Source organism: Eptatretus burgeri, chromosome 7 (assembly GCF_056783735.1).
Source record: "Eptatretus burgeri isolate ZD-2024b chromosome 7, Ebu_testis_v1, whole genome shotgun sequence".
NCBI lineage: Eukaryota > Metazoa > Chordata > Myxini > Myxiniformes > Myxinidae > Eptatretus > Eptatretus burgeri.
This window is the reverse complement of record NC_140967.1, coordinates 39,119,688-39,134,890: the sequence shown is the minus strand read 5'-3', so window position 1 is coordinate 39,134,890 and position 15,203 is coordinate 39,119,688. Positions and strand designations below refer to the sequence as shown.

At 44.8% G+C, this 15,203-nt stretch overlaps 1 protein-coding gene across 1 annotated transcript in view; it reads left to right on the top strand.

Moving 5' to 3' along the window:
• Positions 1 to 7,696, top strand: part of YIPF4 (Yip1 domain family member 4) — a 29,661-nt gene extending 21,965 nt beyond the window's left edge. Inside the window, exons 4-6 of the mRNA XM_085888093.1 lie at positions 4,420 to 4,497; positions 4,598 to 4,711; positions 5,694 to 7,696. Of these exons, the coding sequence (XP_085744219.1) occupies positions 4,420 to 4,497; positions 4,598 to 4,711; positions 5,694 to 5,831 (330 nt within the window). The 3' untranslated portion in view covers positions 5,832 to 7,696. The remainder of the gene's footprint in view (positions 1 to 4,419; positions 4,498 to 4,597; positions 4,712 to 5,693) is intronic.
• The last annotated feature ends 7,507 nt before the right edge of the window (positions 7,697 to 15,203 follow it).

Genomic DNA, 15,203 nt, shown 5'->3' with positions numbered 1-15,203 from the left:
CGTCATAACTGATCTAAGGTTCTTTATGGTGGATTGCGAATTTCCACAGCCGTAACAATATATATATATATATATATATATATATATATATATATATATATATATATATATATATATATATATATATATATATACATACATACATATACTAGCATATACCCGTGCTCCGCATGGAGTTGAATGGGCGGCAAAAGGTGGATGGGCATAATAGTTGATGTTATGGGAAGCTGGGGAGGTTGTCATTAGGGATGTGATGCACTATGGTTACCTGTCCTTAGTTTTCTAAAGGACCTCCCTGTAGATGACATTTTGGGTGAGTGTCTTGTTGCTGAAGAGTCCTTGTGAGGAATTATTGTCCACTTTGATAGATATATAGGAGTAACCTCTTGCATGTGAAAATGCAACATATAGTTGGCCATGGGAGAACACGGGGGCTGGGAGGTATATTCCGAGTTTGTCAAATGTTTGGCCCTGGGATTTGTTTATAGTCATCGAGTATGCAAGTCTGACTGGAAATGGCATCCTCTGCAGTGTGACTGGAAGGTTGGCGTCTGATGGGGCAAGTTTAACATGATATAGGCCTAGCCCGAGACTGAACAGGAGCAGTGGAGGGTGACCGAGAATCAGAATGCAAATTTCAATGAACGGCACTTTTTGGCGCACATCCTACGATCGAACACCGCTTGGACGCTTTCCTTTGAAGAGCACAGACGCAAGACACAACACAGGTAACGATGGCGGTTGATATTGACAATTAATGTAATTTACGGCAGTTGTTTGGGTGCATCCGACAATCGAACACCTCTTTAATTTGAACAGGAAACACGCACACATTCAAGGTACAGAATCTATTGTCGGACACCGCGCTTTCGAAGAACAAAGAAAAGAAGAGAATCCGGGCAATGAAGGGATGACCTCATTCCCGTTCCCTGGTTCCCCCTACCTTCAGATTATAGCCTTTGATGTTATCTGGACGTAGGCCTATTGCAACTTATTTTCAGGTGTTTTTTAATATGTACGTTGGATTTCAGACACAAATTGACAGTCTAAGAGGGCGTGTACAGTCCGGGAAAGAGCCAATCGGGGTACATCATGTTGGCAGAGCTCTGGCGCTCATTGTTCCCCTCCTTCCACGCTGATTTTTAAAACATGACAACCATTGCTGATGTTCTGAGCTATACTATTTATTATCAGTTGTGTTTATGTTCAGTGTTTGATGCAATTATTCCCTTACTCGAGTTCATATTTTTGGGATAGACGGCAGCACTTACTGGACAGCAGTTCAGCGATGGTGACCGAACGGGAATAAATGCGGTCGTCGATGGGTTGAAAATCTTGTTGAAGCCACGTTGTCATCCAATTCCAGCTTAGAAATTTAGTGCATCATCTTCGTCACATTAAGAAACCCCAGTACTGTATATGGGAAATGAGCACATTCCTGCCAGCGGTTTCAGAGGAGAAACGTCAAAATACGCGCAGACGTTAACAGAAATAATATTTTAAAGAAATTAATCTTTAGTTTAAATACAATGTTTCTTGTTACATTTTTTGTGTCAAATTCACCTTCTGAGGTAGTCAGCATGTGCAGAAGAGGGTTTTACATTGCAGACGCTGTTTTCGGGGAGTGGCATTACGCCTCTCGGCGGTGACGGTCTGTCGACGACAGACGTAATAACATCAGCGAATGACTGATGATGTCATGACGGAATTGTGCCTCTCAGCGGTGACGTCACACGTCGCCATGCAAACGAATGTAAATATTAGAAAATCGCCCAAAATTCCCAAACCTGTCCGTCTGGCGCGATCTCACATAGCCCATGCTGTTCATTAGACCACAGAGCACCCGCATGCCGAAGGTGGCGACAATCCGTCCGGCAGTTTTGGAGGAGATACGTCAAATTACACGTAGTCGTTAACAGAAATAATATGTATATGTATGTATATACAGTGGGGAGAACAAGTATTTGATACACTGTCGATTTTGCAGGTTTTCCCACTTACAAAGCACGTAGAGGTCTGTAATTTTTATCATAGGTACACTTCAACTGTGAAAGACGGAATCTAAAATATAAATCCTGAAAATCACATTGTATGATTTTTAAATAATTAATTTGCATTTTATTGCATGAAATAAGTATTTGATACATCAGAAAAATAGAACTTAATATTTGGTATAGAAACCTTTGTTTGCAATTACAGAGATCAGACGTTTCCGATAGTTCTTAACCAGGTTTGCACAGACTGCAGTTGGGATTTTGTCCAACTCCTCCATACAGATCTTCTCCAGCTCCTTCAGGTTTCGGGGCTGTCGCTGGGCAACACAGACTTTCAGCTCCCTCCAAAGATTTTCTGTTGGGTTTTGGTCTGGAGACTGGCTGGGCCACTCCAGGACCTTGAGATGCTTCTTACGGAGCCACTCCTTAGTTGCCCTGGCTGTGTGTTTCAGGTCGTTGTCATGCTGGAAGACCCAGCCATGCCCCATCTTCAATGCTCTTGTTGAGGGAAGGAGGTTGTTGGCCAATATCTCGCGATACATGACCCCATCCATCCTCCCCTCAATACGGTGCAGTCGTCCTGTCCCCTTTGCAGAAAACTTCCCCAAAGAATGATGTTTCCACCTCCATGCTTCACGGTTGGGATGGTGTTCTTGGGGTTGAACTCATCCTTCTTCTTCCTCCAAACACGGCAAGTGTAGTTTAAACCAAAAAGCTCTATTTTGGTCTCATCAGACTACATGACCTTCTCCCATTCCTCCTCTGGATCATCCAGATGGTCATTGGCAAACTTCAGATGGGCCTGGACATGCGCTGGCTTGAGCAGAGGGACCTTGCGTGCGCTGCAGGATTTTAATCCATGATGGTGTAGTGTGTTACTTATTGTTTTCTTTGATACTGTGGTCCCAGCTCTCTTCAGGTCATTGACCAGGTCCTGCCGTGTAGTTCTGGGCTGATCCCTCACCTCTCATGATCATTGAGGCTCCACGAGGTGAGATCTTGCATGGAGCCCTAGACCGAGGGAGATTGACTGTTATCTTGAACTTCTTCCATTTTCTAATAATTGCGCCAACAGTTGTTGCCTTCTCACCAAGCTGCTTGCCTATTGTCCTGTAGCCCATCCCAGCCTTGTGCAAGTCTACAATTGTGTCCCTGATTTCCTGAGACAGCTCTCTGGTCTTGCCCATTGTGGAGAGGTTGGAGTCTGATTGATTGAGTGTGGACAGCTGTGTTTTATGCAGATAACGAGTTCAAACAGGTGCAGTTAATACAGGTAATGAGTGGAGAATGGGAGGGATTCTTAAAGACAAAACTAACAGGTCTGTGAGAGCCGGAATTCTTGCTGGTTGGTAGGTGATCAAATACTTATTTCATGCAATAAAATGCAAATTAATTATTTAAAAATCATACAATGTGATTTTCAGGATATTTATTTTAGATTCCGTCTTTCACAGTTGAAGTGTACCTCTGATAAAAATTACAGACCTCCACATGCTTTGTAAGTGGGAAAACCTGCAAAATCGGCAGTGTATAAAATACTTGTTCTCCCCACTGTATATATATATATATATATATATATATATATATATATATATATATATATATATATATATATATATATATATATATATATATATATATATATATATATATATATATATATATATATATATGTACTTGAACACATTTTAAACACAAATCACCTTATTGGCACTTTCAAAATCCTTCCATTTATTTAGCAGTATTGGACAAAATATTGCAGCATTTTACTTCATCATGACAAATAGCATTTGTCGCTCGTAGACCCTGTCCATGTCCTTGTTTCGGGTTGGTAGAAATGAAGACTGTGTGAGGTGAGGTGTTCCTTGAACGCTGTAGTTTTTGTTTTTTAAAAATTGATTAAAAAATTAATTTGAATGCCACTTTTATCTGAGATGGCAGATCATTTGATAACCTGTTATCCCGTCCGCCCGTGCAGTGGAAGACAGGGTTTTGCAATAGCTTCTGTGCATCAGTGTGTCTGTCCCATAACCTTTTTTTACCATTTGAACTTTTGTCATCAAATTTTCAACAAACCCTTATGAGAATATGGAGAAGACCAATTGATAATTGGGTAAAAATGTCAAAGGGCAAAGTCACAGTGAGTAGAAATAGGCCTTATTAGCCTGTCCACCATGCATTAGTGTGTGAATCAGTGTGAGACGGCTAGGTTTTTTTTAATCGCTTATGTTTGTTTATTTACCATTTGAGCTTCAGTATGTCTGTACTGGTTATAACTTTTTCTTGTGTTTTTTGTTTTTTTAACCATTTGAGCTTTTGCCATCAAATTTTCAACAAACTTTTATTCTGAGAATATGGAGAACACTGATTAATACATTTTAACTTTTTTTATTTATTTTTTTTTGTTTATCTGAATTGTATTCAGGTGGTGTCATGGATCATTACAATTTGGCTATTTGGTTCATTGACAATCTTCCTGTTGGCAAGGGTGTTGGGTGGAGAGGTAAGTACTTTGTTTCCTTGTTGAAAGGCTTTTATTTTTTTCCATTGTTTTTTGAAATTGCAATTCTGATGACTGTTGTTTATTTATTAATTTTTTTTAGGTCACCTATGGACAAGTTGTTGGAGTCATTGGCTACTCACTATTACCTTTAATTGTAATAGTTCCAATATTGCTGATTGCAGACTCATTTGAAGTTGTAACTGTTCTGGTGAAGGTGAGTTCATGATTATGATGCAGATACAGTAATTCCTTGCTTACCGTTGATTTGGTAAGCGTTTTTCGTTATGGCATCGCTGATACAATGGGGAACATAATTATATCCTTTTAACGTAGTGATGCTCACTATTATGTCATTTGCCAGTGGGCCACAGCGAACTACTTTGTGCCACTCAGACGTGGAGGTAGACACTCAACCGTTGTATCACGCCATTTTGATGTTGTTTGAAGCGTGGTTAAATCCCTTATAAAGATGTGTCAAAAACGTTCAATAAGTGATAATAGTGAGTCCGGTAGTAAGAAAAGAAGAAAAACAATTGTTGAGAAATTAAACTGGAGGTTTTAAAGCATTTTCATGCTGGAGAACGAGCGGTTGATTTATCGGGAGAGCGTTTGGGCTATCCCATTAACTCCACCACTCACCCATCCACTCCACCCCACTTCTACAAACAACCTCCACACTCATCACTAGTTTGTGTTATCTTATTAAAATTTACATTTCGAAATGTATTTTATTTTAAAATGTTATTTCATTTAGGAATGTATGATGCATGTTTTTTTTTGTTTGTTTTGGTTTTTTTTCTGACGAGAAATGATCAAAAGAACCGAACTCTAGTTTGTACATTAATTGGTATGGGAAAATGTGATTCACTTTATGTTGTTTCGCTTAAAGTCACATATTTCAAGAACACAACTTCGACATTAAGTGAGAATCAAGTGTATTTGATATTGATTACAACTAAATCGACTGATGTGCAAATATTGTTAATTTTTTTGACCCTACCTCCTTGTACATTCCCTGCTCATCTCCCCCCCCCCCCACCCCTCAACTTTACCTTTCTCTATTCTCCTGTATTCTCCTCATGCCATTAATTTTTCTGCATCTCTTTTGCATATAATGTATGTGATCTCAGTTTTTGGATGTTATTATTGATTGTGAAACCTTTGTTTGTCTTTTGCCTTTACAATCCCTTCCACAGTTATTTGGGGTATTTTGGTCTGCGTACAGTGCAGCATCTTTGCTTGTTGCCACCGAGTTCAAAGCCAAGAAACCTCTTCTAATATATCCCATATTTCTGTTGTACATTTACTTTCTCTCACTGTACAGTGGAGCTTGAATTGAAAGCGTGACTTGGAAGGTCTTTTCAGACATTTGTTTTGACATGTTGCAATTGTGTAAAAATAGCGATAGAAATACGCAACATTTCCTTGACAGATTTGAACTCCATACCCAGAATCTAAAACAATGTAATGGGGGGGATTTTGTTTATTATTTTGTTTTTACAGCACACCTTGGATTGGTAAAGAACAAAAATTACCATTATTTCCTTCCATTGATGACATAATTACAGTATGATGACGGTAAATGCTGCTTCCATTCCTCATGTATCGAAGAGGCCCCCATTGGATTTAGTATTTTACCATGTTGAAACAAATGGAGATAAATAATTCAGTACATTTTCTTTGAGGTGGAGGATGTGAAAGACGCACAATTGTAAAATGCGTTGCAATTTGCCGTCTGCCCATCAAACTTCATCTACACAAAAAAAAAATATATATATATATATATTCATAAGGTTTTGCTTGCTATTGGTAGTGTTGGATTTCAAACACAAGTGTGTGTGCGTGTGTACGTACACACACACACACACACACACGGTGTTGGATTTCAACCAACTTGTGTATGACTCTATCAAAGTCTGGTGTTGGCTTCACGGTTAAAGTGGTGAGCTTAACATCTTTGGGTCCTGAGTTTGAGCCTGTCGTGCTGTTAAAATAACACCAGGTGGGTTGACTCAGCCTGTCATCCTTCCAAGGCTGGCAAAATGAGTACCAGCTTACTGGTAAGAATGGGCCATTCGAATATCCTGCGCCAGAGTGGTGATCTGTCCAGGATTGCACCACCCGACCTAAGGAAAACTGCTTTGGCAGCCCTGTGCATCGAAAGATGCGAAAGGGGTGGTTCTTCTTCTTGTAACTGTCATGTTTTACTGAGAGCATTGGGGAAGTTTGACAGTTGTTTGCGAATGTATAATGGATTGGGATTCAATTCTGAATTCAACCTGCTCGTTGTGTCATTACTGAGGCATGGCTGTGCCACTGATGCAATGCCCCTCTGGATTTGAGCAGGAAATTGTAATTTGTCCAGGGTGCCGGTGATGACTCGCCTCCTCTTCACAAAAGACACCATGTGATCTTTAACGTCCACCAATTAATGCTAGCAGATGAGACACCCTGTTTATCATCCTTGTGATCAACAGCACATATACCGATGTATCATCCTGCATGTGAAATATCAGGATGACAGTTTAGAGCACTGGGCTGAGATTAGAATCCAGGCTCGACAGCTCAGAGGTGAGTTGCTGTATGCATACCTCTAAGCGAGCTGCTAGTTTGGCAGTGTAAAATACAAATAACCATATTTGTTGTGTTTTTGTCACTCAATGTTGGAGTGGAGGTAACATGGTGATGGAGTTTTATACAACAGTAGTACTTTAAAAAAAAAAAAATTCCTTTTACACGACGAGCCCCTTGCATATCTTACACATGGAAGAGTAGCCAAATGTGCAGATGCCAGATTTTAAAGCTCTTATTAATGGGTGATAAGATGCTATTGCTGGGTTCACAGATCAACAATCCAACGGAACAGTTTCATGGTGGGATAATTTGCTGAAATAATTATGCTGTGTATAATATTTGCACAATATGAACATTTTGTTGTTGCTCACGACTTACTTTCATATTGCATCTCATTTTTGGTCAATGATGCAGATTTTCTCCTTCAGTTTGATTTCAATTGGTTTTATTTAAAACCCTATTGTTTTGATCTGGAGGGTATTTCCTTGGTATATCGTACAACCAGGCTATATTTAGCAGAAGTGCAATGAACGGAACGATGACTGTAGTATTGATAAAGGAGATTAAAGGAATGGATGCTTTTGTTTCCTTCCCTCTGAATTAAACTCGCGCTTGTTTGCTTGAACTGTCTGGACCAATTAAGCATCACTATCACCGAATGAAACTGTGGTATCCAAGGCGCAGCGGAACATGGAGAGCGAGAGCGTAGCAGTAACTCCGCTTTATTGTGCGTCCGGATGTACATCACCGCCACCCCTTGCAGGCGAGTCATGATATACGAAAACCCAATCACGTGATACAGCACACTCCCCCCCTCGTAAAATGACAATTCAAATGATGAAATGACAATTATAACATGACCAAACGAAACCAATCAACATTCAAAATCCTCCAAGTACCGCGGCCGTCTCCTGACCCGCCTCGGACGGGCAGCGACACCAGACGGCCCAGGCTCAGACGCCTCCCGGCTAGGTCGAGGTGACACCCTCGCCGGACTTGCCCCATCCGCAACAACAACCGCCCCCGGCCGACAAGCTTCCTCGTCGTCCTCGAGCAGGAATGAATCAGGTGAACACCCCGCGGGCGTCGACACGTCCGGCCCTGTCGATACAACGTCTGGCCACGGCGACATCACAGGTGGGGGTCCCACATCGCTCGGCACGGGGGGGGGGGGGGGTGACTGAACAACGATCATACATTTGGTCCACGTGCCGCTTCCACACCTCCCCACCATCAGGCCGCACCATGCAATTTGCCGGCCCCAGTACCACAGAGACCACAGCCGGCACCCATTTGGAACCGTGTAAATAATCGCGCACCATTACCCGCTGTCCCACATCAAAACCGCGCAGCAGCGTCGGGCGCCACACCGCCCCACTCACCGACCCTCCAGGTCGCAGCAAATCCAGTCTGGACCGCAATGCCCGTCCATAGAGAAGAATGGCAGGAGAATCGCCCGTGACAGGATGAATAGCGTTCCTGTATTGGAGCAAAAAGACATCGACCACCGTCTACACAGGTGCAACACCCCCCCCCCTGCGCAAAGCCCGTTTCAACATGTTAACAAATGACTCCGCCTGCCCATTCATCGCAGGATGATACGGTGAGGACCTGAGATGTCGAATACCATATTGACGCATAAACTCATCAAATACACCTGCGATGAACTGCGGACCGTTATCGGAGACCAGGATCTCCAGTAATCCTTTATTAGCAAATATCGTCCGCAGTTTTTCTACTGTAATGTTTGCTGATGTATGCTGCATCACTACAACCTCCGGCCATTTAGAGAATGCATCGATCACAATCAAAACCATTTTGCCATTAACCGGCCCTGCAAAATCCACATGGACCCTCTGCCAGGCCCTGTCTGGGGTAGGCCATAGTCCTGAAGCTTGACGCGGGTTATCAGCATCTGTTTGGCACGTCGTGCAACGCTTAACCAACTGCTCAATGTCTTTGTCCAACCCCGGCCACCACAACAGGCTACGAGCAAGACTCTTGGTCTTCACGATGCCAACGTGACTGACATGCAGTTCTTCCAAACACCGCTGCCTGAACTTCGGTGGAATCACCGCCCTCATTCCCCACATAACGTACCGTTGGACCAAGGACAGCTCCGATGCGCGCGACGCGAAAGGCTGAAATGCCGGTGTTAAAGGTAGATCGCTCCAATTCCCCATAGAAATCGCCTGGACGACACGGGCGAGCATTGGATCATGAGCGGATTCCACCGCGACCTGTTTAGCCGTGATCGGCCCGCTTTGGACCTGGTCCAGCGCGAACACATCAACCCGGTCGGCCGACTCAGACGCAGCTGGACCCTCCGCGCAAGACAAGCACGAGAGCCCGTCGCAGTTAGCATGCTTTTCGGTGCTCCGGAACTGAATATCGTAATCGTAAGCAGCAAGAAACAGACACCACCGCTGTATCCGCGCGGCCGCTACCACCGGAACCCCGCGTTCGGGTCTCAGGATGAATTGAAGTGGTTTGTGATCCGTCTGCAAAGTGAAATGACGCCCCAGCAGGTATTGATGAAACCTCCGCACACCCCAGACGAGGCTGAGAGTCTCGCGCTCGATCTAGGCATATTCCCGCTCTGCTGCGGACAGGGTCCGGGATGCAAAACAAACAGGCCGCTCGGAACCATCGTCCATCCTGTGGGAGAGCACTGCCCGATGCCATATGCAGAGCTGTCGCATGCCAATAAGAGCGGACGCGCAGGCTCGTAGTGCACAAGGACCGTATCCTCTGTGAGCAGCCGCTTAACGTGGTCGAACGCCGCCTGGTGTGCAGGCCCCCAGGCCCAGCGCTCGCCCTTCCTGAGCAACCGTGTTAACAGCGCAAGCTGTGAGCTGAGCCCGCGCACAAACCTTTGGTAATACTGGGCCATACCAATGAACGAGCGCGGCTGCGTCTTGTCGCGAGGCGGTGGCATGTGCTGAATCGCCTCCACCTTCCGAGGGCCTTTCAACAGCCCCTCCGGCGTGATGATGTGCCCGAGGTATTCCAAGCGCTGCTTGTAGAATGCGCACTTGTCTCTGTTCAAGCGCAGGCCACACGCTTCTAGCTTCGTCAGCACTTGGGCAATGTTCGCAAGATGCTCGTCCGCCGTTTTCCCCGCAATGAGCACATCGTCCAGGTAGGTTTGAGCGGGCAGGCCAATGCAAACCTGATCCATGGCTTTCTGCCACAAGGCCGGGGCCGAAGCAATCCCAAAACAGAGTCGGGTATATCGATAGAGCCCTTGACTAGTGTTGATTGTCAAAAGGTCGCTACTCCCGGGATCCATCGGCAGGTGAAAATATGCATCACGCAGATCAAGCTTCGTGAAGTATTGACTCCCCGCCAATCGTGCATATATTTCATCGATTTACGGCAGTGAATATTGCTCCACGCTGAGCCCCGGGTTAACCGTGGACTTGAAGTCCCTGCACAATCGGATGTTTCCATTCCGTTTCAGCACCGTGACGACTGGGGTGGCCCAATCTGAGTACGACACCTGTTCGATCACTCCACAGGCCTCCAGCCTATCCAGTTCACCCTTGACCTTGTCCCGCAGGGCATACGGCACTGGTCGTGGTTTACAAAAACGAGTAACCACCCCCTCCTTCAGGAAGAGCTTTGCCTCCACGCCCTTGAGTTTCCCAATGTCGTCGCAAAACAAACCTTGATGTCTTTGAAGAATCTTCTCCAACTGATCCTCCCATCGGCTCGGCACGGGTTTCACAAGGTGAACGGCGGCCCAGTCTAGCCTGATGCGGGTCAGCCAGTCTCGGCCTAGGAGAGACTGACCCCTCCCCCGCACGACGTACAACGGAAGCGCGGCGACCTGACCTTGGTACCTCACAGACACGTCTGCCATCCCGACTGGCGTTATCTTCTCGCGGGTGTACGTGAACAGTGTGAGGTCGGACCTGATAAGCTTCAGGTCGTTGAGTCTACGCGCGGTCTGTTCACCGATGATCGACACCGCCGCTCCCGTATCAACCTGAAACGTGATCGGCGTGTTGTTCACTTCGACTTCCACCGTCATCGGGCGTGCCGCCACAGGGCCAATCGAAAACAGGCCCATCAACGGCTGCCGGTTTCGCCCCGGGTCGCCGAGGTCGCCTCGCACATCGCCGTCCATGACCTTAACGGTGGCCAATGCCCCTTGGCACAGACGCTTCAGTTGACCCACCTTGTGACAATGTAAACACACGGTGTTTTTAAACGGGCACACACGGCGCACTTGTTGACCTCCGCATCCCAAACACGTCCGCGGGGTCACCTCGCCGCTCGTGCGGCCGCGCGGCGACGTCTGGCCCCGACCCGCACCGAAGGTCGTGCGTGCGTCCCGGGACGCTCGCGACACCGCGTGGGCCCCCGGGCCATCCGGCAAGCTGCGACCGGTGATGGCCCGAACATCTCCGACAGTCTGTTCGACAGCTGTAGCAGTATCGACCTCCGAGGTAAATGTAATGGCTTCACCCTTCAGCCGTAGAACCGCCGAAACCATTTTCGCATCTCGCAAACCTGAAATAAAACGATCTCTGAGCCGAGCTGGACGCTCCTCTGCCGTGAACTTGCAGGCCACGGAAGAATGCTTCACTCGCGCCACGAAATCAGCGACGCGCTCCCCTGTACCTTTCGCGAGGCGATCAAACTGGTATCGAGCCAGCTGTAATGACTTCTCCGGCCCCATGTGTGCTTTCATCTTCTGCACAATGTCCCGAAATGACAGCATGTCCCCACTGGGCTTGTCCGGCGCCACCAAATCACTCAGCAGTCGATAATGTTCCGCCGATAGCGAGGCGAGCAAGATCGACTTCTGTTTGCTCTCGTCGACCACATCATTCGCATGGAAATAGCACCCCAACTGTTCTGAAAACAATTCGAAGTCGTCTCCGATGAAAACGGGCACATGTCCATGCGCCGTGACTCGTCGATCAACCATCCTCGTCAGCCAATTGTGGTATCCGAGGCGCAGCGGAACATGGAGAGCGAGAGCGTAGCAGTAACTCCGTTTTATTTCGCGTCCGGATGTACATCACCGCCACCCCTAGCGGGCGAGTCATGATATACAAAAACCCAATCACGTGATGCAGCACAGAAACTAACACGGTTGCTGTTGACAAAATAGAGAACATAGTTGTCTTTCTTTGGAATCCAATACATGCTTTTCCGTTGTTCATGGTGATTAATACCCTGTATAGTGGGGCAGATAACAGCAATTTTTGAGAGGAATCGTGCAAATGATGATACAAGCATCAAATTTGGAACATTTGTTTTCCAGGGGATTCTAATCAAATCTGCCTGATTGGCCATTTGAAAATCCAAATTTTGAAAAATTTGAAAAAAAAAAATAAAAATTTCAAAAAAGTCAAGATCACGAATCATTGTTGGATGCTGGCTGAGATTGGTGAATGTTTCAGAAACATCATCAAAGATGTTCCAAGTCTGCCATGCAGTTTTCTTCCCTTTACCGCGGAAGGCAGACACGACGTCATATCCAGTGAACCCATGGAAGTATGGGATCCCCCTAGCTTTCTCAGGCCCTATTGCAGAAACTACCTCATGGACTGGAATCCATCACACCTTGGCTCCTTGGCCAAAGGCAATCCACATGTTCTCAAGACCTAGTTCCTGTAAGGATGGCAGTACAGATATTGCTATGACTAGTACGTCCGTGTCATTAGCCTTAATGATAATTGACTTGCTGCCATCCGTCGTTGCATCCCTGGCGTGTACAAATATTCGAGTGTCAGCTTCTTCATGACAACATGGAAACACAGCATCCAGTGGCTTCCTTGTGTTGCTAATGGCATATTCTCCTTTTGTGACAATGACTGTGCTTGTCGTCTGTGCTTCACACATCTTTTCCGTCTTGTTGAAACAGCTCAGTCTTGTTGCTGTCATCTCGAAGAAAGCTTCTCCAGTTACTTGGGGTCTTACTGGTTCCTGTCACTCTTCTTCTGATTCCTTGCCCCCTTTTCGACCTTGCCTCGGACTTCAGACTTGACTTCTTGTACACATCAAACACTACGTCCACCCTCTCGTACCTGGCACCACAGGAGTCCACCTTTGGGATGATGTCTTCTTTAGCATAGTCATCAAATATCTTTGAAGTGCGTGGAGGTAGAGCATTGATAAGTGCTGAGCCATCAATGATGACTGCATCTCCCCTTGGTTCTCTGTCTGGGATGTTCACTTGCGCTTCAAGAAGTTCAGCCAGCTGGGACTTCAAATTTTTTTTGAAGTTTTTTTTTTTTTTCTTCAAATTTTTCAAAATTTGGATTTTCAAATGGCCAATCGGGCAGATTTGATCAGAAAGCCCTGCAGAACAGAAATGCCAAATTTGATGCTTGTATCATAATTTGCACGATTTTTCTACGATCGACTACACTAGTAGGATCATCTATTCCCCAAATTACAGGAGAGAATTTTGGAATGCGTCTGTGTCTGTGAGTCGACATGCAGATCGACTTTAATATCGTGCCCCGGGCAGCCTACTTTGATGTCTAACACCAGTACGGTAAAGGTGTCACTGAGGAAATTACCCAGGCGAGGCTGTGCATTGTAATTGAGATTTTTTTTCTTTGGACTTGAATCATTTTATGGGCTGATAGCTCCCTGTAGGGAGAGCAGGGATTTGGAATTTTGTCAGAATGCTGGCAAAAACTTGCCCACTCTTCAAAAAGGACACCGTGTGGTCTTTAAAATTTGCTAACTAATCCTGGCAGATGGTGCACCCAGTTTGATGTCCCTCTTTAGGACAGCACACACATTGATGCCTCACTCTGTCTGCAAGACACCAGGATGAGAGTTTACAGCTGGGTCGAGATTCAAACCGAGGCGAGACAGCTCCGGTGTGAGTATTGTTAAGGAATTGTTTCTGCATTTAGAAAATGAGTCTGATAAATAGGAAGAGCAGGTTAATATTCCATGCATTATGTAACGTCATCGACAAAGTGATCCCAAGTTGTCCTATGTGGCACGATTTCAAGAAAGCAAACCCAGAGGAAGATTATTTCGAAGTAGTCTTCAGGAGGACATTTCACGTAACTTGAGTACCATCATCATTTGTCAATTTCAGGATTAAAATGGATCAAATGAGAATTCTGGAAATTCCACTGAAAAGCTGAACTTGTTGCATTTCTGCAATGCAATGAAGCTTAAATTGGGCACAGAAATTATTTGGGAAGGGTTTAAAATAAGCAACTTAGTACTTATTCGTCAGCTAAGATGACATTATCAAGGAAGCGATATCCCAAATTGTTTTATTTAATACGATCAATCTCAGGAATGCAATAGTAGAGAGACTAAAATGCTTCTTACATTTTTACAAATGTACCTTTTTACATTTTCTTACATCTTACAAATGACTTTCACAAACAGATTGAAATGAGCAATATTATTGCCACACTACACGTCTTAAGTGATGTCATCAATGATCTATCTGATGTATTCATTCCCTGTACCTCCTCTCCTCCCATGTGAATTCCTAGCTGAAACCAGATAAAAGCCTGAAATCTGCAAAACAGACCTTACAAAGTATAGGTCAGTGAGCTTACATCATGGAATCCATAACTGTTTCCGATATGAAATCCTTCATGTTTTCAAACAGTCTGATCTTTACCTTCGCATTCTGCGAAAGGTTATGTTTTGGTCGGCGTGTATTTATTTATTTATTTATTTGTAATCTTGTGATTCGTATAACTCAAAAAGTATTAAACCGAATTGCATGAAATTTGGTGGGATGATTGGTTATTAGCCAGGAAGCATTCGATTAGATTTTGGGATCGTTCGGGTCAAAGGTCAAGGTCAAGGTCACGAAAAGGTCAAAATCGTCTTTTTACGATAACACGGTCAATTTTTATTCAATTTGCATGCAACTAACGCCAAAATGTTCAGAATTCAACGCCTCATCTTGTGATATGCAATATGACACAATGACGCCCATACTCTTGTTACCGGTTAGGGGTCAAAGGTCAGGGGGGTCACGACCTTGAAAAATATGCGGTTTTTGTCATAACGCGGTCAATTCTTGTCCGCTTTACATGAACCCAGCACCAAAATGTTCAGAATTTAATGCCCAATCTTGTGACACAATGACGTCATAACACATGTCACCGGTTGGGGTAAAATGT